Source organism: Thunnus albacares, chromosome 17, assembly GCF_914725855.1.
Source record: "Thunnus albacares chromosome 17, fThuAlb1.1, whole genome shotgun sequence".
Taxonomy (NCBI): Eukaryota; Metazoa; Chordata; class Actinopteri; order Scombriformes; family Scombridae; genus Thunnus; species Thunnus albacares.
This window is the reverse complement of record NC_058122.1, coordinates 14,362,077-14,385,720: the sequence shown is the minus strand read 5'-3', so window position 1 is coordinate 14,385,720 and position 23,644 is coordinate 14,362,077. Positions and strand designations below refer to the sequence as shown.

Here is a 23,644-nt window from a genome sequence, read left to right as displayed (position 1 = left end):
CTGGTGTTTGTGAACAGAGTGCCTGAACCAGCTGGCTTCTCTCACAGGGTTTCTCTAGGTGAGGGCTTTGTTATGGAGCGTGTCAGGGTCACTTTCTTTTCGGTGATTATGAAGTTTAACTGCACTCTTGAATTTTTTATTATTTGTGAAAATCGTCATAATTGAGTGGTGGCGCTGATATTTAGAAAGAGGTGGGTTTAGTTTTTTGTGTTTTTGGAGCTGACACTTTTATTCCGAACGAGTCACAGCGGAAGTCCTATTTTGTCAATTGACGGGTCGCAGGCTGCAGCTGGTTTGACAGCTTTCAGCCAACGTTAGCTGAGTTTATCTGTCTCCTATATTTTAATGCTTCTGTGTCGTGTCTCTCCCCTGAGACATGGACACCACAATGTTTCAGCTGAGGTCGTTTGTTCACCAGCGGCTGTACGCAGCGGCGGAGGAGATTCTCGGAGAGGTGGAGAAAACCATAACGTTAGCTCTGTACGAAGCCGAAGTTAGTCGATCTAAAGAGGAGGTGGAAAGTGTGCGACACCAGCTGGGCCTTCTGCGAAAAAAAACAGGTTTGGGAACCCTTGTTTACTGTGCAGTTTACGTAGCGTTTGCCAGAATAACCTACACATTCAGTGGCGAAAAAGTAGGTTTATATAGCTATGGATGTTGCGTCTGCTTGTCCACGCATGCGTACACGGGCATACGTAATCCACTTAAAGTACTGTACGTGCTCTACTGCAGTAGAAATAGCAGTGAACAGCACTTTTCCAGGAACATTTAGAAGAAAAGAGTGCCCATGCAGAAGTAAGAGTTTTATATCATGTGTGTCTGTTAGAATCTAGTAGAAAATCGATTGCAATGGAAACATTAAGCTGTTGGGTAACACGTCCCTCCATCTCTTTTGCACCTGCAGAGAGTTCACTGACCAGCAGCACCGTGGAACCTGGAGACGAATGTGAGTCCTCACTGCTGCAGGAAAATCCAGGACCGTCGACCCCAGAGGAGTGTAACTTCAGCCTGAGTGCTGAGGTCCCAGGACCCTCTCAAACCAACTCAGATCCAGATAATAATAACTGGAACTACTGCCTGGTGGAGACAGACTTCAAGATGTCTGAGATCAAAGAGGAGCAGGAGGAACCTTGGAATGACAGTCACACACAGGAGGCTAATTTTCCCTCTCCTGAAGTTGTGAAAAATGAGCATGATCTGCCAGAAACACAAGGAACTTATGAAATGCAGCCAGTTTCTTCAGACTGCTCTGCAGCTCAGAGTGAGAACAATGACAGTGATGAGGATTGGGTGAACAGCAAAGGAGAACAGACGGAAATGGTGATACAGAAAGCAAAGATGTTGCAAGGACAAAGTGGCAGTGTTAATAAGAAGAGCCAAGCAGAGTTGCCTTATGAGAATTCTTCAGCTAAAAGTCAAAAGGACCGCAGCTTTTGCCATTTGTGTGGCAAGGGATTTCAGTACATCGGCTCTTTGATGAAACACATAAAAACACATGAGAAGAAAATCGATTGCACTGTTTGCGGGATAACATACCAGTCAACAAAAGAGCTGATAACGCATTTGAAAGGTCATCACAACAAAGTTTATTTTTGTGATGTCTGTGGCAAGACTTTTGCCAATAACCGCTGTCTCCGGCTACACGGGAAAATACACACAGGCATAAAAGAGTTTGTGTGTCAGGAATGTGGCAAAACATTTTACCGGAGAGAGCACCTGATCGTGCACGTGAGGACCCATTCTGGAGAAAAACCATATCACTGTGATATCTGTGGAAAAGCATTCAGTCAGAGCCAAAACCTCACAATTCATAAAAGGAGTCATTCAGGGGAGAGACCTTATCATTGTAGCATGTGTGGCAAACTTTTTAACACTAGCAGTCACCTCAAAACACACATGAGATACCATTCAGGAGAAAAACCGTACCCATGTGACATTTGTGGTAAACGTTTTCGTCAAAGTGGACAGATGACTAGACACAGGACAACGCATACAGGAGAGAGGCCGTATGGCTGCCATGTTTGTGGTATGAGATACAGGTTTGCGCCTAATCTGAAGGTGCACCTGCAAACTCATGAGAAAGCAGCCACTGAGTGAAATGAACAAGAAGGGTCATTTGAGAGCTTGTGAGCTCATAAGCTAGACAAGAAAGGTTTACATGCATGGCACCTGTTTGCCATCTTTGGGTTTAACCACCAGGGTTAACCAATTAACAACAAATCACATATGATTATGTATTATTGCCAGCCTTTTCAGAAAGCCTACCATGAGTTTTTAGTTCAATTTTGTTCACATCATGCAGTTACTGGTTTCAGTACATGCTGCTGAGGCGGTATGAAAGCCAGCATGCATAGATTTGAGACATGCTTTAAATAAGTCTCCTCACAGTGAACACTCAGTCACCTTTTTCTTTCCACAGGTTGAAGTTGGGCAGAGCTGTCATGAATAGTTGGTGAGGTTTTTACATTTCATGCACCAATTGGAATCACAGAGCTGTAAAACTGTCCCACCTTAAAGGCCCTGCTCAGCCACACAGGTGTTTTCAATTACTGTGGCTGACTAGACCTCTTAGACCTACTTAGTAGTTACATCTGTGCTGGACGTTACGGTACATGCCCATCACCAATCTCTGTGTACTAATAAGAACGATAAAGTCGGTTGTCCTTTCCTTGTTAGTTCAACAAAAATAAAGGTGCAGTCACATTAGATTTCGCTCTGCATTGTTCAGGGTGGTCGTGAATTGAACCCTTTGATTTGTGCAGTGTTCAGTCTGGTTGAACTTTGTCTACCCATGACAGTGTAGATGCCCATACAGTCCAGAGTAGTGGTCTAATCAAACTGGACCACACATGCCCGCTCAGTGCTGGGATTGGGTCTAATCAGTCAGACACCTGTGTGGGTGTTTCGGAGCTTCAGCTGTTTGACATGAGCAGTTTGATTCATTTGTGGGCCAATATTGAATATCAGCAAAATAAATTGTGTCAAATTTTCAGTTTTCATTATAGAGCAGTACATATTGTATACTGTTGTGTGTGACCATGCTTTTAACATTTGTCCAAAGCAACTTAGTGTGTTTTTTAAATACACACACATCAGGAGCAATTTGGGTTTCAGTGTTTTGCTCCATACTTCAACATATGTAAAGGAGGAGTTGGGGAAGCACCAACCTGCTCTACAACCTGAGCTGCATTCACATCATTTCTTGTGCAATACAGCCCTGAAGCAGGAATCATGTCACACAGTTGTAATATCTGTGAGGAAAAAATGTGCAATATGATGTTTTGGGGTATTTTGAATCAACCAAATGACTAAAATTTATTAAATATTTATTATTTATTTTATTTTTGTTGCAATAATCTTTTAATAAAACAGACATTTGAACTGGGTTTCTAATGCTCAGTCAAGTTATTTGCACCAATTTCTGTGATTTACATACACTGATCTAAAACCAAATTAAGTTTAAGCCCACTTTCAATTCGCCAGGTAGCCTCATTAAGGCTTTGCACTGCATCTGCCAAGGAAATATTTTTCCCCCATTAGCACACAGACACATCTGTAACAATGTGAATGTCGTGTTGTGACGACTCATTTGGAAGAACAATTTGAAGAAGTATTTTATCTGTTCTCTCGCTGTCTAATTATGGTCATAGATCCCCCAAGGTTTCTGTTCAGTATGATTTAGACTGCTGAAATGTTTTGGCACTTTACAAGACAGTCAAAATGGGTTAAAACACTTGGATGATCCAAGTGCAGAGCAGCACCTGTGGAGCTGTTCTTTTCTCACATTTTATGTATGTATTTTTGTATATTTTTCTGTGTAATGTCTTCTAATGGTGGTTCATATGGTGAAACCAAATTTCCATAATGGGGACAATAAATATCCTTTCATATCACATTAGAGCAGTTTGTTTATCTTTTCCTGGCTGTGGCCACTGACTAGAAATAGCTTCACTGATGTTATCCCCCAGTCAGTCTAAACATCTAATGTTCAGCATGAAGCTACATGGTACTAAAGATGTACTGCGGATCTATTATTACACCAGATCTGATAGACACTTTTCACGGTAAACATTTTGATCTTTCAAAGCAGGAAAAACACAAGTGTTAATAACATGAACAATGGCTCCATTCCGTTAATTACCCGAGTAAGCTATGTCTGTGAGTGAGCCTGCATGATACCACAATGCTGGAGTATAGACATCATTAATGTTATTAATTCCACCTGTGCTTTTTCTACTCTGACAAGCAAGGAGTTTTAACTTTATGCAGATATTCTGGATGGTAAATGCAGATTTACCTTACCAACATTATGGCTTGACAAACATCACAGCATGATGGTAAATTTGGGAAAGAATGAAGTGCTTCCACTAGAGCGAAAATCTATTTTATTACATCAACTACCACTCCTAAGTGCCTGCATGTTACCATAAACTGAAAGCCCTCTGTGAGTTAAAGGACAGATTCACAATTTTTCATGTCCTTTCTTAAAATAATAGTGAGGTGCCAAAATCAACATTTCCATGCTACACATAATACAGCCTCTACGCTTGACTCAAACTGTTAACTCATAGTCCTTCAGAATTAATGTTTCTCATTATTCAACACCACATACCACATGTCAAGAAAAGCAGTGGGATCCATAATAACACAGTGTGTAAGATTTAATGGCATCTAGCAGTGAGGTTGCAGATTGCAACCAAATGAATACACCTCCCCTCCCACTACGCTTAAAACGTGAAAGGCCCTCTCTAGAGTCAGTGTTTGCTTGGTCCGTTCTGGGCTCCCGTAGAAACATGGCGGCCTCCATGGGGACCCGCTTCCCAAGTAGATAAAGGGCCCATTCTAAGGTAACGAAAACACTACTCTTATTTTCAGATGATTATATACACCAATTAAAACTACTTATGAATATCGTATTTCATTGCTGCCAAGTCTGTTTCGTTAAATGAAATTAAATCATGATTTAGTTCATTTTAAGTGTGAGAAGAGTGTAAGATTTAGTTAATAACGTGATGTTGACGGAACGAAAAAGGCGGAACTCAACTGCGAGGGCAGTGCAGCACCCGGATAGTCTACAACGCGCACACGCTTGAGTTGTGACTGAAGGCAGAGACGGTTCACAGCATCTGTTAAAGGTAAGTTGTCAGTAAACAGTAATATAAAATAATTTAAGAACAATAGAATATGTAGTCAGTGTCTTTTTGTGCCGTTTCGCCGTCTAATATAGTAACTAAGATTACTGTTGGTAGTATGTTTACCTGTGAATAACATTATAAGAGCTAACTTAGCCAAAAGTTATCTTTGGAGAAGTCAGCTAGCATGGAAATTATAACCGTATAATGTGTGTGTGTGTGTATTAAACGTTACTTTAAATAATATCCGTTTTCACGATAGTTAATCGAAGGAGATCGCTTATTGTTACAGGGAAAGTATTATAATTTCGAAGGACAACGAAGAAGTAGCTTAACATAACGTTAGATAACGATGTCTAACGTTATGTGCGTTTAAACCATAGACTGTATAAAAAGATAATAAATGGTGTAAACCCTCACAGTTACACGAAATGGTTTGCTGGAACGACATTGATTTTAGATGACGTCAAGACAGGTACAGCTGCAAAGCCAGGAATAGAAAAGACACAGCAGGTGTTAAACCAAATTCTGTGACCCATCAGTTTCTGTAATCTGATGTCGATTTACGGCCACTGTAAACGTTATTATCATACATCACAAGCTGTATTTACCAAACACGGTACTTATAGTTTTGTGTAAGGTGACACGTTTTGATAGGACGTTTGATTTTGGCGTTGATTGTGTGATGCTACTTGATCGACCAGATATTGACAGGTGTGGGTAATCCTTTACAGACAGTCATTTGAAAATGTGACCGTCTCTATATAATCCTTTTTTTTCTTTACACCCATCAATATCTATGATCCTATCTAAAATCTATGCAGGCATTGTGTTTGGTAACAGCTGTCAAATTTTAGTACATGATAAAACCTTTCCAATAGCAACATAGCTAGAATCTGATGGGTCACAGAAGTCTGACACCAGTCAGTTACATGTGACTATGTGAATGTTTTTAGGATGAATGCATTTGTTAGAATAACACCTCACGTATGTCATTCTCAATAGGTATTTTTTAATTCTATAACAAGCATTTATTCTTACATTTGATCTCAGACTTCTTATTGAGCCCTCTTCCTCTAGAAGACTACCACAAATACAGTTATTATGTATTGACTTTATAAAAAAGAAAATTCGGGGAACCAGGTACTGAGTAGTATTATAATGTAGCAGCTTTCTTTGAAGGCAAACAAGTTAGGCCACTGTGTAGACAAGATCTTCTAAGGTCTAAGGCTTCTAAAGACCATGACTCTTGTCAACATAGTACGGGTAGGAAAATGAATTTCTTATCCCCTCATAACACAGCATGCAGTGTTCCAATCATTATTTATGTGTCTTTCTCCAGATGCCTACTCAAAAAGAATGCCACATCTGTAAGGAAAAAATCGGGGTAGCCAGCAAGACGTGTCAGCACTGTGGTGCCAAGCAGCCTTACAAGCAAAAACTTGAAAAACGCAAGAAAAAAGTTGCCCTTGACTGGAAAGAGAGGCAGAAAAAAAACTGCAGCGTTAACAAAGTATATGATGCAACAAATCTACTGGTAGGTTTTTTTTTCTTTCAGACGGTGGTCATAAAATAGTAAGTACATAATCCCTGATCTTTATATTCACGTACACATTGCTATGTTGCTGTTACATCATTGACTTTTTCAGCATTCCAACATTCATCCTTCTTTCATTGTGCAAGACAATCCTGTATTCTCAATTTAGTTGATGCATTAAGTACAGATCAATGCCTGATTACTGCATTTTATGTAATGTAAGTTAAGTAGTTTAAGACAACAAAAGTTCAGTAATAGTTTTTTTTGTGTGCAAAGTCACACATATTGTACAGTGTACTGTATAATAAAATGCTTTGCAGCGTGGTCCACCTATGACTATGCAAAACATTGGAAAGTATAATAGAAAAGACTTGGGATGGAATAAAAAGTACTGTGTTATCCACAATAACTGGAAACCAATCTAGTTGACCATCAACATGGATGAGTTATGTTATTGCATTAATCCAAAGCTGTTTAAGAGTTAAGATGTTAGTCATAGAAACTATGTAATAGCATGCAGGATTCATTTAAGCAACTTTCAAATGCGTAGTCTAGAAGCAAAAACTTGAAAAGGAACATTTTCATTTTATAATTTGAATTCTGAGCTTGTCCCTTGTCCATATCTGATGGTGTCTGATATCCTGTGTGTAGCAGTAGCAGAGCTTTCAGATGAACAGATACATAGAAGCTTGCAATTTTTCTCTTGTCTCTCACTGAATTCGAAGCTTTCAAGTGTGTTTTTTTTTGTTGACATTACTACTAAGAAACTGTTAATAGTTACTTCACTTGGACTCTCAATGGTATCAAAGCGTAAAACATTGTTTTTCTCAGATCTCTGAACTTGTAGTTATGTTTCCAATTTTCACTCTTATGATTTTGTGTTAATTTTGTTCCAGCTCCACAAGTGGGAACTTTTAGAGCGACATCCAATCCTCCTCCTTGCCAGGAGAACTACAAATGGTTTTTTAGCTGAATGCTTCTGTCCATGGCAAATGGACACTGAAGATGCTAAGGATGCCCTCGTCAATATAAAGAAGATTTATGAAAGTCTTCTTTATGGTAATGTACACAAATGTGCGTGCTATATTTTCACCTGAGAGTCCTTTGAATGACTGCTTGTTAGTGAATCCTGGATTGATTTGAGAATAAATTTAAAAAGAAAAAAGACAGTAATAAAAAGATGTCAAGCTTTACTAACAACATACATTTGCATCTGGCAAAGCAGTTTAAAAAAATGCTAATATTTGTTAACATGTGAACAACATGGCTTAGGATGAAGATGTAGCCCTGGTTACCCATCTGTCTTTAAATGTGTCCTGGCAGTTTGATGTTGAATATTTAGTCTTGATTTATTCCATAGTAGTAATACATCTCCTTCAATGGTTCTGACGTGTTCTTGTACAGCAAACAGTTTTGTGCTCTAATCACATGTCACGCACCGAATAATAGCATCTGTCCAGGGACAGACACCAAGACAAAGGACATGACTAGAATTTAATTTGTGCTGCACTGAAGATTTTTATTTTAAAAATTCAAGAGCAACATTTCTCTCAGTAGACACACTGCAGGAAAGAACATTTCAGAAATTAATATCAATCAATCAATCAAGATTATTCTCCAACACATTCAAACCTCCCCCACTTTTCCCTGCTGTGTCCAATTCAATATCAACACTGTATATGCGCAAATTGCACAAATACAGTTTCATCAATAATTAACTGTTCGGTCTATAAACTGTCAGAGTTTTTATTAGATCAAGTTTGACATTGTTTATTTAGTCTGTCCAGCAGCCCCAAACCCATAGATTATCAGTTTACTATCACCACTACCAGCACATATTTTCTTTATTTGAGAAGCTGTAACCTGTGAACTTTTGGCATTTCTGCTTAAAATATAACTTTAACAAATAAAAACAATTAGCAAAAGTGTTAAAGGTGAATTTTCTGTCGGTCAACTAATTGATTTACCCACTAATCATTCCAGCTCTATAATCCCAAGTATCTACCTGTCTCTCTCCTTCTCCCTCTTTCCTTTCAAACATCAGCCTGTCAACATTTGCTTTTATCTCCTTTGTAGCTACAGAGCCTCCACTGACCAACAGTACTGTGACTGCAGAGGAAGTGCCGCAGGAGAACCATGAATCCTCAACACCAGCAGAGCCTCAAACCAGCGCAGATACAGAAAATGATGATGGGAACTACTGCCCTGCTCAGACAGACTTCAATATATCCAGGATAAAAGAAGAGCAGGAGGAACTTGGGGATAACAGTCAAACACATACAGAAAATTATAATGGGAACTACTGCCTGGTTCAGACAGACTTAAACATATCCAGGATAAAAGAGGAGCAGGAGGATCTTGAGGATGACAGTCAAACACAGCAGGTTATTTTTACTTCTCCTGAAGTTGTGAAAAGTGAGCAAGATGAGCCCGACACACAAGCGACTTATGAAATGCAGCCGGTCTCTTCAGACTGCTCTGAGGATCAGAGTGAGGAAACTGACAGCGATGAGGACTGGGTGCAGAGCAAAGGAGCGCAGACAAAGACGAGGAAACGGAAAGTGAAGGTTTTGCAAAGACAAAATGGCAGCGTGGATCAGATGTCGCCCGATGGAGATTCTCCTGCTAAAACTCAAAAAGACCGCAGTTTGTGTCCTGTGTGCGGAAAAGGCTTTCAGTACATCCGTCCTTTAATGAAACACATAAACACACATAAGACAAATGAGTCTGCAAAGGAGCTTCTGAGTAATTTGCAAAGTGCTTGCAGCAAACGCCTCGTTTGTGACGTTTGCGGCAAGACGTTTACAAGCTCCAGTTGCCTACAAATGCATTCGAAAATACACGCAGGAATTAAAGACTTTAAATGTCAAGACTGTGGGAAAACGTTTGTCCGGAAAGAGCATCTGGTTGTGCACGTGAGGACCCATTCTGGGGTGAGACCATATCACTGCGATATCTGTGGGAAAGGATTCAGTCAGAGCCAGAACCTTAGAGTTCACAGGCGGTCACACACGGGAGAGAGACCGTATTGTTGCAGCTCGTGCGGGAAACTCTTTCACACCAGCGGTCACCTGAAAACACACATGAAACGTTTTTCAGGAGAAAAACCCTACACCTGCGATATTTGTGATCAGTTTTTTTGTCAGAGGGAACAGCTGACTCAACATAAGAATGCACACACAGCAGAGTGACCTCCAACATGGAGGGAAAGACCCCAGGTTCTGACTATGGATAAGAGTTTTTAGGTAAAGCAGCTTAAATGCATCATTGACGCTTTGCATTTCAATGTGCCGTTTTGCTCAAATGTATCATTTAAGAGAATAATGCTCCATCTGTGTTGTTCCACCCATCTGCTGAATACTCCACCTTTAAAACTGTGTGAAAACTCTATTCTCTCTGTACCGATATGGAAAATTAAAGACTTCATAGCAGTATTCACTGCATATGTAGATCATTATGTTGTTTGTTGATTTCAAAATGTACCCATAATACTGCAGGAGTCTGATCTTGCACGGATGATGGAAAAAAGTCAGATGTTAACAAATGCAGTTTATCTTGAACTAAGACTGAGGCAAGAACAAATGTCTGTGCATGAAGCCAGTTTGGAATTAATTAATTCATATTCTCCATAATACTTTTTATCAATAAAAAATAGGGCCACTTATAGGACAGAGCATGCTTACTTACATTAAGGGCCAGCGGCTGTCTCACCCTGCTGCTCTACAAGAGGGATTTCTTTTTCTACAGTTTAGCCAACAGGTGGCAGCACTCACACCAGAGTCATTCTGTATGAGTTTGAGGGGCACATGATGCTCACAGCTGTCAGAAACACTAGTTGATAGAGGGAACCCATCTACTGCACACCGTCAACATTATGCATGCAGCGACGTTGGTACCTTCACACCTTCCAACAGCACAGTCCCAGTCTTCATCTGGCTACCAGTCATTTCTACTGGGACAAATGTGAAGTTAACCAACCAGTTTGTCTAATAAAGGAAAGAAATGAACCGAATAAGTGGTTCTTTAGCTTGAAAACAGATTAACTGGATTTTATTCAGATCAATTTAAGATTGTTTTGTGGTTAATGGCAACACTTACTACATATCTTTTATATCGTTTGCCCATATAGCACCGCCTTCAAACATCATGTGAAAACAGGTAATATATGCCACTAATAATGGAAATACAGATTGGTAACAGCACCATCAATGGATGTGATTTCAAAACTGCATGTTATTTTATGGATTCTTGCTCACGCAGCAATAATTATAGTAAGCAGGAATCCACTACGTCTAAATATATCCAGACAATTATGAGAGAAAACTGCAGCCAATTAAATGTTAGTCATACAAGGCCAGCAGGTTATTCCCTCTGTGCATGATGATTTCAGATGAGCAGCATCCATAAACATCCCAAAACTCAAAACCCAGATGATGTCCCCTCTTTCCACTTTAATCTTTCTCTGTCACTCTGCATGTATTCCTTTCAACCACATATGCAAACTTAATGATCACAGGCAACAGAGATAGTTTGCAAATCCCAATAGTGAGATGCTCAATGTAGAATTCAGTAAAGACTATTGTCTAAATAAACCACGTATAGATCTCAGGGGTGTTTTGAACATTTGCCCGCTGTGATCTCGTAGTGGCTTTTAAATAAGAGGCTTTTTAGCAGCAACTCAGGCATGAATTTTTCCAGGTCGTGCAATTACATAAGTCTGCGTACAGGACTGCGGTGTCAGAGAGGGAGAGAGTTGAGCTCAGTCTGTGTTTTGACGCTGAGTGCAGAGGAGAGAGAGAGAGAGAGAGAGGACGAGTCGCTCTGTCAACTGACGGCCTCTGAGGTCTAATCTGGATTAGAGTGTCGTCCGGTCGGCAGCCAGGACTCTAATAATCACATTATTCTGTATTGCGTTGACGCCTCCTGACGCGGAAAGGAAGGAGCTATGTCAAACGGTGGCGACGCTTCTGACGCGCGTATCTGAAAGCTAAACAGTTAGTTTGAATGAGGAGAAGGAGTTTTTTGGGCGATTTTTGCAACAAAGACTGGACACAATCTAAGTGAAGTTTAATGAATACTTGCTGCCTGCGGCTTGTGGATGGTGCGCGTCCCCGTGTGCGGCACACCGCACTCTGCAGCATCTAGACTGATGACTGCAGCCTGCATTTGGAGCACATTTCTGCACAAACCGGCGCCTTCTTTACCGTGGACATCTTCCAGCCTCTGTCACCGATATCACAGTAGCAGCTGGTCAGACATGTCAGATTCAGGTGAGTGTGTTGGTGTTACTGGTAGCTGTAAACACCTACAGCAAAAAAAATACTTTGCATTACGGCCTTGGGAAAAAAAAGTTTAATGCGCAAAAATGGGGCTCATTTAGTGATGGAGAGAGCCCTGAATAGATAATCAACCACTTTTAGCCCTGGAGATATTGTCTTAATGATTTGCTCAATTACATCAGGTACAGCTTCATCAACACTGACCATGTGATACCCCAAACACAGCCTAGTGCCAAATGTGTCAGTCATCTGGGTCAAGTGGTAGTGTGAGGACAGGGACAGGATTAAGCACAGGTATGTCATGGAAATGAATTGAAAAAAATCACGGACAGTCCTTATGATATTGGGTTTTAATATATATTCAGGACAGATCCTATTATCCTTGTCAAGCCAGGATAGAAAAGCCAAATGGAGGACAGACAGAGGTGGATAGACATGTTTTTTTTTTTTGGCAGGATTCACTCCCATGCATGCTAACGTCAGGGATAAAAGTGGGATTTTCAGCTGTTCGTGTAGTTTCTCCCTCTCAATTTTAATCAGTTTGAAGTGATCCACTACTATCTACTTGTTGACAGCCTCTTGAATCTACCTGCCCCATTTTTTTTTACAAGTGGCTACACAGGATCTAATGACACTTTCCCATTTGTCTTGTAAGAATCAATTTCACATGATAGAGAAGAGATAGACTTTGGCATAAGGCCCTTTTTATTTAATAAGTCCTATAATACATTAAAAAATGTCTGGTAGAGAGTAATACCTTGCTCTCAAGAATGACTCCATTTAACTTCATTAACTGTTGTTATAGCAACCACAACCAGCCACTTAGTTTTGTCTGACACTGTCACCCAAATTACTTTTTCATTTACAAGTCAAAGTGTTGTACTTATATACAGTGATGCTCTGTAGTTATATTAAAATGATATGACTTTTCTTGATAATGATTGATTTGATAAGTTGACTTCTGTCATGGAGAATGCGGTTGCAGTGCATGCATGCAGTTTAACTGGACCAGATTGCAGCACTTTTCTGTAAAACTGTTACTTCCCCACTTGCTCACTCCAGTTGCAAAAAGGTGTTCATTACAGATCCCACTTTCAGTCTTTCAGTTAAAAACATTTAATTGCATGTTTAAAATCATCCTTTACTAAATATTAGAGAGCAATCTGCCTCACTTTCCACTTTTCCACCAAAAACTGGATTTCTAGACTTTCCCCTCCCAAACTCCTGTGTCCTCTGATGGTTTGTATTTCTTTTCTTTCTTGTTTCTGCAAAAATTAATCCACCTTACTGACTGGAAAGCTGCCAAATCCCTGCTGTCTACATATTCCACTGAGCAGCAAAGGTTTTCCTCTCCCTGTCAGCATGAACCAATTCAAATTGACTCCAAAGGAGAAATTGATTAGGGTAATGCAGGGCTGCCTGGAGCAGCTTAAGGACCTGCAGAGCAGCGCTTTTGGTTAATTAGATTTGACAAACAGCCCAGCAGGTCGGTGCTATTTGTGCTAAAATGAATATCTCTTCTTATGAACAGTGTGCAGAGAAGTGAGAAGAGAGATAAAGGTGCAGGCAGGAAGAAAAAATTCAATTACGTGAGCTACATGATAAGAAATGACTACTGTGGCCTCGAAAATTGTTTCGTCCAGGTTGCGGTTGGAATTTATAATTTGCTGGACAATGGCCATCCATTGCCTACGTGTCATAGCTGTGTTGTGGTTTGTTGTTAAAATGTGTCCACTATATGGCAGGAAAAGTAGTTTGTGACAATATTATCTCCCTCTGTTTTATCTTCTGTTGTGTGACGAATCTGGCCACAGGGTTTTCTCCGTGAACAAGAAGAAGATGACAAGAAACAAATATCAGCTAATTTACTAAAATAGGAACACAAAAGTTAATTCAAGGTCCACATACTAGCTTTTTCCAGAGCTTTCAATTGTATCTTGAGGTTAAGAATACACATATTTCCTCTGTTGGTGGATTATGTTGCATAAACTCAGCTCTTACTGATATTTATCAGTTTTCTTACTTTGCACAGTGACTTTCTATTGCACATAAAGCCGTCTTGTATCTGATTGTGACACTGCATTATGTGGTGTGTGTGGCTGACAGCGAGCTCAAGTGGATGAAAATTTATCTTACAGTGTATCTGAAATTGAAAGACACATTGATTGCTCATTCATTCCAGTGTTTTATGTCCCAAGTGTCTTAATTTCCTGTCGTAAAGCCTCTTTAATATTGAGGATTACAGTTAATCCACTCTCGGTCTGGATTGTACTGTAGCTATTGACTCATGGTGAAATGGGCTGTGCAGCACGCCTGCTGTGATGCACGTCAGTGATTGTCACATGTAAACAAGCAGTGAAGGGCTTGTTATAGTCCATATGCTCTTAAAGCTTAAAGATTTCCCGAGGGAGTGTCTAATTGTCATGCTTTTGAAGGCATAATGGACAGTGGTCAGGGTATGGCTGGAAAGAAAACAGCTTGTTTGCCTGGTTAATATTCATGCCATGGAGTTATGATATCTCTAGTTGAGTGAGAGAGCTCAGTAAATAATAAAAAGCCAGTATGCATTTTGAGTACACAAACATAGCTGAAGTGAGTGTGCATGCATATACATTCATCTTGACTGCTTGGTCGAGTGTGTGCACACTTATTTGGTTCTACATCACAAGTTCAAGACACAGGAAACGGCAGCATGTGTTCACTTTCCTCATCCGTGTAAGCAGATGCTATCACAGATGAAGTTTTTCTCCTGTGTTTCACTTCAATCAAACCTCAGGTAGTCATGAGTTTATAGAAGTGAGTTTGTTATTGAAAAGTTACTGTTTTGAATCCCTGAACCATCTAGAACAATATGATGAGATGATGTAAATGAGAAGAGGATGTAATTGAATTCTACAACTTCTGCAGGCCAGATGCAAGAGAAGAAAACTGCACGAGAAGAAAACTGCAAGAGAAGAAAACTGCACAAATACTTTAAATGACAAAGGCTGCTGTTGTACTGGGCATCTTCTGGGGCTCCTAATACAAGACAAATGTGCAATAGGCGTACACATCCCGATGGATCATGGCTAATGGATCGGATAATTGCATCTACGTAATTTGGGATTATCTGTGACTCTCTGTGCTTAATGTTTCCAGAAACAAAGCCCTACCTCTACCTCAGACTCTGACTTCATATGAATTGACGGCACACACAGAGTGAGACACACAAGGTTCCCTGTACGCATTCAGAGCAACAGTAAAGAGGACAAAGGAGCGAGCGCGGAAGAGATTAGAAAGAAAGGTCAAAGAGTGAGAGGGGAGAGAAAATTAGAAAAGTGAGAGGGAAGAAGGAAACAAGAAAGAAGGTCAGAGCAGCAGGTGAACAAGAAGCAGGGAGGCTTAATGTTAAATGTCATGCTGTCATTAAAGGTTATGTTGTTGGTAAAAAAAAAAAAATGTAGCTGTTAAAATAATCATTTCCTCTCTACATTTCCAGGATCCAATATGATGAACTTTAGGCTATGACGTTCCAAGACTACATCAGCACCATGCTCCATGTTTTGGAGGACAACTGCTCCATTCGGTTGACCACATTCTCATTATAGCTCCTGGTTGATGGCCAGCATGGAGGAGAGTAAGCTCATCTTCAGCCTGGACGGCCACGATGAGGGTCCAACCGTGGCTTTTTCCAAAGACAAACCTCAAGAAAGGGAGAGCCGAGCTGAACTCAGCCTGGGAATGGATTTGGAACTGAGCCAAAGCCACCGCTCCCAGCCTCTCTTCCTGCCTCACTCCCCCTCCTCTCCAGGATCTTTAGCTGACCTGTCGGCATCATCAGCAGGCCTGCTTGTCACCACCAACCTGGTCAAATCCTCCTCCACAGATCTGGAGCCTAGAGAGAGCAGCTCTCTAAGAGGCAAACCTCTGCTCAGCCTGGTCAAGTCCCTGAGCACGGAGATCTCCCGCCGGGTTGAGCCGGAGGTCAACCTCTCCAAGTCTGACTCTAAGCTGCATTTGCATCCTTGGAAACAGCTTACCCAGCCAAAGATCCCCGAGGCCAGGCCTGAAGCAGGAAGACTGAATGAGAACGATGGCTGGGCATCACCGACATCCACGGGCAGCTTGTCTCCCACTGAGCCCCGGGGCAGCTCGCTGATCGCTGAGCTGGAGGACACGCGGAGGAAGTTTTCTGAGGCCATGCAGGATCCCCTGAGCATGCTGAGTAAGATCATGGGGGACGAAAGCTCCGGCAGCCCCAAGCAGGGCAGGGCTTCTGGTGTGGGAGATTCACCAACCTCCCAAGGAAGCAGTGGAAGAGAGGGGGGCAGTGAAGATGGAGACCTTAGGTACCGGAGGAGACCTGATGGAGAGCAGAGAAGTGTGCGTGACACTCCTCTTAGAAGACTCCAAAAGGGCTCCTTAATAAAATCTTCTGTTTCCCCAGAACATCACAGCAGAGACAGTAATTTAGAGATCCGCACTTATGGAGACATGATTCAGGTGGTGGAGCTCCAGAATGGATCCAGAGGGGCACACCAGAGAACTTTCAAACAGTCTCGGGGCATGATCCCAGGTTCATCATTGCCTCTTCACTGGCTCTTCCCTGTTGGACTTCTAGCTTATGGGTTCTTTGTGCTGCCCCTACCCTCCTATGTGACAGGTCTGTCTGTGGGGGTCGCATGTGGCTTTATTTTGGGGCTGGTGGTAGTGTTCATGTTTGCCCCGCGTCGCTCATCTGCCAGAAGAAACTCTCCTTTCTGCAAGGCCAGGGCCCTGAACATGGATCCACTAGATGGAAAGTGTACAGATCCAGAAATCCTTGAGGTAAACAATGAGCAGAATATAGTATAGAGAAACATATGCATGCATTTACATGTAAGAGCAGCATCAAGCAAGTATGTCTGACTTCTAAGTTGTTCTTTAGTTGAAAAAACTTTATTTTAATTGACATTCAGATTCTTAAAAAAAAAAAGAACCAACACATATCTGCATATGAACATATTGACTCCCACTTTTCTTCAATATGCAGCGAAAACTCTGTTGCTGTTCCCAGGTACTTCCTGTTTTCCTGTTAACAATTTGGCTACATGGAAATTTGGCTCAAGCTCTAATGTGTGTTCTGCAGGATGAGATTAAAATCAAAACAAACAACAACAGCAGCCGTATTAAGCATTGGATAGCAATAAAGATTGCAATCAGCAGTGCTTAATGGATTAGTTCTGAGGTAATTACTGCATAAAAAAATATCCTCGGGCACAGCAGGTTCAGCATTTAAAGAGCAGGTTATTTTGATAATAGCTTTCCCAAAGCACTTATTGACAGCTCTGCTGAGAGAGGGGTTGGCTGCCTCTACAAACGCAGAGTTAGCAGGTTCAGCTGAGGTGATGTTTATGAGGATAGAGGGGTTACTAACAGCAGGCTGTGGGCTATTTCAAATACACATCCACAGTGTTAAATGAGACAGATATATTCTGCCATGTCTCTTGTTTCCCCTCCTGCTGAGCTGTATTGACACAGTTTGCACTGCTTAATTGGCCTGGTCTTTGCTAGGCTGACATCTTTACTGGTTGCCTTGGTGCACCCAAATATTGCCATCATTATATTTCAATTCTAAAATGGAAATATGAAGTAATTTGTGACTGATGTTCAGAAATATGCAAAACCAAACCGTGTCTGCTGCGGATTGCTGTTTTGATCCTTTTGGATTAAACGCCTTCATAATTTTCCTCCAGGGCTGGATGAATGAGACACAAATCTACGACCCTGAGATGTTTCACCCCTCCATCACGCACTCTGTCTATGTCACCCTGGAGGGCAGCTGGCTGCGCCTGGCATACCCACGTGCCAACATCCCCCGGTGGGCAGCATTCGACGAGATGCCCCATGAGGCCACATTTTTGCGCTCGTGCACCTACCAGCTGGCTAACTGTAAGGTCAGTGTGTCTGCAAAAAAAAATTCTCATTTATGAGTCCCAGGAGAGCAGGCATGTCCCTCAGAGGGGAGGAAAAGAGAGAGGCAAGGTGACCTCTCGCCTGAACTCTTCACTCTCATCTCTCTGCACTCACTTTGTCATCGAACACGGAGGTGAAAGACCCACAGGGACAACGAGTGAAGTGATGATGCTCTGAATAAACATGACCTGGCTTCTATCTGAGATGAAGGCCAGAGTAGCTGCCACTCAGATAATAGAATAAAGCGTACACACAATCTAATCAATGTGAGGAATGTTTGGCAATGCTGAACAAATAGAATAACTCTCTTTTAGAAAGAAAATATACATTAAAAAAAGATTTTCCTTTATCATACCATTTTGTTAACTTTCATCCCAGGTGTCTCTTGTACCTCCTGGTTTGGCTCGCAAGAGGGTGTGGAACAAGAAATACCCCATCTGCATCACTCTGGCTGAGGGGGAGGTAGGGGAAGAGAGTCTGATCGAAGGGCAGGAGGAGGAAGAAAGAGGAGAGAGACACACTGTACCAGACCACCATCTTCCTGTCATCCTCTATCTGTTTGGCCGCACAGGAAGAGAGAAGGAGGAGTGGTTCCAGCACTTCCTGTCTGCCTCCAGGGCTGGAGCCAGGAGCAGTGTGAGCAGCAAGGAGAATACGGGTAAGAGGATGATTTGGTCCATGCTGATTGGGAGCTGTTGAGCTGCTGCAAATACTGCATATATGGAGCAGAGAGTTATATTTACCAGCTCCTTCTGCTCACTGACTTCCTGTCTGTCATTTCAGACATGCCGTGTGGTGGAGATGCCGTTAAAGAAAGCACAGAGGAGCTGCACGATCTGCTAGGGGCCATGCGAGCTAGAACGCTCTTGGACTACAGCACCTATATGACACAACTGATTGGCTCAGAGAGTTGCAATCCCACACCCAGCCCCTGCCACAGTGATAAAGGAAGCCCCACAACCCACAAAAAGGTCAATGAAAAACACTTTTATTTAGTTTTTAGATCTAGCATTGTGTCAACTGGCGGTTGTACAAAAACTTTGAATTGAACATGGCCCTGTCCGTTGTGAGCAGCAATCAAGACTTTGTCTCTGCTCTACTTACCCTTTGGATGTCATGCTAATACTCTACATCACTCCTATTGATCACAGCCAGTCAATATCAGCTACTGTTCCATTGTTCTGCTCTGCACAGACCAACCTTGTTCAGGATGCTGGCTCAGCCGTACAAATCCTTGCTGACCAGACCAAATGTAAAAATGCAGAAATATCAGATGTCACCTGGCTGGTAAGATATTAATAGGAACTGACTGTGGTGCGTCTGCAGCACACCAGACTGAGCCACTAATCCTGGTTTGGGATTGGCCCCCCACAAAGAGACAGTCTGTTGTTATGCTTATGGGAGGTAAGTGCAGAATCAGTATGAGCATGTGGCTTGAGGATAGAATAAGATAGATGTGGTAAAGAAATTGAAGCTTGCACCCCTGAAATAAACATATGACTCCTAATGACTCACTGTGGTTCCATTATGACTCTCTTATTTCCTGCAGATTCACAATGAAGAGCACAGTTCTGGAGGTCAAACTGGAGCTGAGTCAAGTGCAGGCTCAGAGGCAGGGGGGTACTCTGCAGAGGGGCAGCCCACCTGGGTGAACTCCCTGGTGGGCAGGATCTTCTGGGACTTTCTCCGGGAGAAGTACTGGACCGATCAGGTGGCGCACAAGATCCAGAAGAAACTCACCAAGATCAAGGTGAGGTTAATATGAAAATATGGAGTGTAAGTGGGTGGTGTTTTGATATATGCTGTTTTTCGCATGACTCACATAACGATTGATAGGGAGTTTCATTTATTTTTCAAGGCTAGTCAGAAACTGAAGTCCTTGGCTGATAAAACAATTCTTTTCATGTGCACATTCATTTTCACACTATCGCCAACAGGATCATCAGTGTCATAATGACTAATGTGGCTGCTTTAAGAGCAGGCGACAGTGAGTTTACTGCAGGTCAGAGCTCTACAAATTGTGTCACTGAATGATTCGACCTGAACGTCAGCGCTGGTTTGTGCACAAGCTCAAAACACATGACATTAGGCACATCAACACTGCGGATCCCTTCAGTGTGTGTGTGTGTGTGTTTGAGAGTCTGCTGATAATGCACTCCCTCTTTTTCCAAAGGCAGGAGGTGGGAGTGAGTACAGGAGCACTGATGGCACCGCGGCATCCCATTACTCATTTCCTGCTCTCCTCTTTGACACACACCATTCGTTTTACTCCGCTCTCTCCCATCTCTCCTGCGCACACACTAACGCTCATCGTAGGCTTCCCCTAACCCTGACCCAATTTGTTTAAGGTAATTAGCTACCTATACGGAGCTTCTCCTCTTCCTCTCCTTTTGGAGTTTTTATGTGTGGCATGAAAGCAGCATGTTAACTTCTTAAAGGTGCTGTTTATCTCATTGTAGTTGCCGTACTTTATGAATGAGCTGACTCTGGCTGATCTGGACATGGGCACCTGCCTCCCCCAGGTCCTCAGCACCGCCAAACCTACACTGGATCGAAGAGGTACATTTATATTTACTCTTTTTTCTGTTTAGTTTAGTTTTTTCCTTTTTATACCATTACACATGTGGTGGAGTCGCCCGATAAGATTTACCTGACAGTCTCTATCAGAAACACTTCTGCAGTTAGCTTAGGCCATGATCTCATTTGTTTCATTACAGAGTTTGTCATGCCCGCCCTGAAAGCTTTCCATTGTCTCCTACCTAAGCGATTAGCAATCCTCTTAGCCTTGACTAAGCTCAACCAACAATAACATGCCAGAGCTATCCTCTCCTGCTCTAATGTCCCATTTGTAACAACACTGTGCCAGACCAGCTCAAGAAAAGATCCAAAACAAACTCCAGCTTTAGGACAAAGTACATTAAGAAATCTGAAGCATTACCTAGTACCTGTCAGCTCTTTCTCTATCTCTGTCTCCCAGGCCTGTGGTTGGAGCTGGAGCTAGTGTACACAGGCTGCCTTCAGATGACCCTGGAGACTAAGATGAACCTGTGTAAGCTGGGTAAAGAGGGAGAGGATGAAGTTCACAGTGTTCCAGAGACCCCACAAGTAGGGTGAGGCCCATCTCAGTTTCATGTTCCTCAGTGTATGTTCAGAGAAGGTGTGGAGACGGAGGCGTACATAAGGAGGGTCTTAAGAGGCACCTCTGGTATGTTTTTCAGCTCAAAACCCAGGCTGTGTATACTGGCTGATAGTGATGAAGAGTCATCCAGCGCAGGCTCGTCTGATGAAGAAGAAGTCCCTCCTTCTGAGCCCCAGGGGTCTGTGGGAGATAAGAGCACAGTGGTAGCAGCTGATGGGTAAGTTAACACATTTATAGGGCTTTTTCACTGCAAAGATTTTCACTTGTCAAAGCAGGAAGAGAAAAACAGATGTTAGTAATAACATTAATGATAGCTCCTCTGTTTTCAAGCATGACAGTGAATGCACAATACCAGGCACCTTAAATGTAACACATATATCCTTAATTTTATTATTTACACCCATGATTTCCTGCTATGACATGGCAAAATGTTGTCAGTGAAAGGGTCTATTTGCTACTACAGGCATCAAATACACACATAAGTCACAAAACTGTTACTGCACTATAATTTCTGAAGTATGTTGCACTTGTGGCCACCTCATATTTGGTCACAGCAGATCTGTATTTTCCTGCAAAAAAGCAAAAAAGTCAGACATTTTGACTTGTCATAAACAGGTGTAACAACTTATTATTCATTCCTGCGCTGCACTGCATTGCGATAATTGTTGGAATGCAGTGTCGTTAAGATTATTAGTTCCACCTTCCCATCCCCTGCAATGACAAATCAAAATGTCTGCTGCGAAAATGCTGTTACTTTGGGAAAGGCAAAAGTTTAATTTGCATTTTTCATTTGCACCACAGAAGCTAATGAGAAATGTGAGAAAAGAAAGACACTGTTAATGTTCTTGGGGTCATGAATGAATGGGGGCATGGCAGAAACAGTCTGGGAACGACTGATTGACACTAACTCAGATATATGGTAGATTTCAGAAAAACACAGTTGAAACTATTGCTTGGATGTTGACATAAATAGTATTTACAAGCCAAAAAAATAGTAGTAAATACAGTAATTTCCATATGATGTTCACCCTTTGATGGCTGATGGAGAATGCCTGATATGACAACACTAACTGGGGCATTTCCAACCACTTCCAACCTAAAGCACTGGCGCAACTGCAGATCTACTCTTTATAACACTAAGTTACGCTAAGTGTATAAAGTATAGGAAACTGGATGATACACAATCAACATGCTATTTTAATGTCTAAAAGTAACATTTACTTGTAGAAATAGAAAATACTTGCATGTGAAGCACCAGGGCTGCAGTCAGTTTCCCACTCACACTCATTTTCAAAGTAACATTTCAGCCCTTGTGCTAATTTTTCCCAGGCACACTGGTGGCAGCACAAGCAGGAAGATCCTGAGATTTGTGGACAAAATAGCAAAGTCCAAATACTTTCAGAAGGCCACAGAGAACGAGTACATCAAGAAGAAGATAGCTGAGGTGTCCAACATGCCTCTGATGCTCAGCGTTGAGGTCCTGGAACTCTCTGGAACTCTGGCCATCAATATCCCACCTCCACCTACTGACAGGATATGGTATTGAGTTTCCTTGTCCTCTTTCATGCCGCAGGTTAAATGTGAATTGTTTGCTTTCTATATTTCTTTCTTTGTTTCTCACACGCAGTCTGTCTCTCATTCTGCCCTCTCAGGTACAGTTTCCAAGTGCCTCCCAGGTTAGACCTTCATGTGCGTCCCATGCTCGGGGAGAGGGAGGTCACCTTCACCCATGTCACTGAGTGGATTGAGAAAAAACTGCAGTGTGAGTTCCAGGTGAGTGCATCAATAAATTTATTTACAGGGAAATATTATAAGTTTTTATCATTAAAAACAGTTAAACCTAATGTTTAACCATATTTATCATATATCTTTTCATCAGAAAGTGTTTGTCATGCCCAATATGGATGATTTATATCTGCCCCTGATGACATCTGGCCTGGACAACCCACCTGCATCCTGTCATTCTTCAATCCACTCCTCATCCCACCAGTCCTCCATGGAGTCCCAGGAGTACATGTCAGAGTAATGCCCCCTTGAGGCCTTAGATGGGACATGCATGGTGTAAACATGGCCATTATGCAGCTATTGTCACGAATCATGTAATGGATTCTAAGGCTGCTGCAGCTGGGCTCAGTGTTGATCCTGAGTGTGTTCATTGTAACCAGTGCAGGATGGGATGTGTCCTGGCGGCAGGCTAAGCACCGCAGTGATCTGGATTGTGAGGATGGTGCTAAGGTGCCCTCTACTGTGAAGAAAATTGAGCTGTATCTATTCTAGCAGCAATGAGAGGACATTAAAAACCAGCTTTCCAAATGTTTTTCTTCAACATTAACACTGATAAAAGATGAAATACTGAAAACTGGATGTGTTAACTGCACAAAAACAAGGTGTTGTTGATGATTACTGTGTAAAAGAGTTACTGCTTGAACAAACTATCCATCCATCCATTTTCTAAACCTCTTATCATGGTTATGGTCATGTGGGGTTGAACAAACTGAAAAACATGGAGAGTTCTGTTGAACCAATCTACGTTGGTGCATGTTGTTTTGGAACAGTCCAGATGTTCTCGCTTATTTATTTCTGAACAATAAATATCTGTTCAAAAATTGTGTAGCTCTTTTCT

At 41.8% G+C, this 23,644-nt stretch overlaps 2 protein-coding genes across 6 annotated transcripts; both read left to right on the top strand.

The window, feature by feature from the left end:
• Positions 1-274: 274 nt before the first annotated feature.
• On the top strand, positions 275-3,895 carry LOC122966311 (zinc finger protein 436-like). Of its 2 annotated transcripts, none has more exons than XM_044330406.1 (2): positions 275-560; positions 905-3,895. In XM_044330406.1, the coding sequence occupies exons 1-2, from the start codon at positions 377-379 to the stop codon at positions 2,095-2,097; spliced, it is 1,377 nt and encodes a 458-aa protein (XP_044186341.1). In that variant the 5' UTR covers positions 275-376; the 3' UTR covers positions 2,098-3,895. The 2 variants fall into 2 exon arrangements, with proteins under 2 accessions (XP_044186341.1, XP_044186342.1); XM_044330407.1 differs by lacking the exon at positions 275-560 and adding an exon at positions 623-795.
• A 953-nt stretch (positions 3,896-4,848) lies between these two features.
• On the top strand, positions 4,849-23,627 carry LOC122966310 (testis-expressed protein 2-like). Of its 4 annotated transcripts, XM_044330402.1 has the most exons (17): positions 4,849-5,135; positions 6,475-6,669; positions 7,566-7,728; positions 8,746-11,939; positions 12,131-12,242; positions 15,427-16,754; positions 17,663-17,863; positions 18,261-18,540; positions 18,666-18,853; positions 19,077-19,169; positions 19,432-19,632; positions 20,342-20,441; positions 20,860-20,992; positions 21,101-21,238; positions 22,351-22,560; positions 22,674-22,794; positions 22,901-23,627. In XM_044330402.1, exons 6-17 carry the CDS (start codon positions 15,546-15,548, stop codon positions 23,045-23,047), a joined length of 3,021 nt encoding a protein of 1,006 aa, XP_044186337.1. In that variant the 5' UTR covers positions 4,849-5,135; positions 6,475-6,669; positions 7,566-7,728; positions 8,746-11,939; positions 12,131-12,242; positions 15,427-15,545; the 3' UTR covers positions 23,048-23,627. The 4 variants fall into 4 exon arrangements, with proteins under 4 accessions (XP_044186337.1, XP_044186336.1, XP_044186338.1 ...); XM_044330401.1 differs by lacking the exon at positions 12,131-12,242; XM_044330403.1 differs by lacking the exon at positions 12,131-12,242 and having other exon boundaries at positions 7,566-7,743.
• The last annotated feature ends 17 nt before the right edge of the window (positions 23,628-23,644 follow it).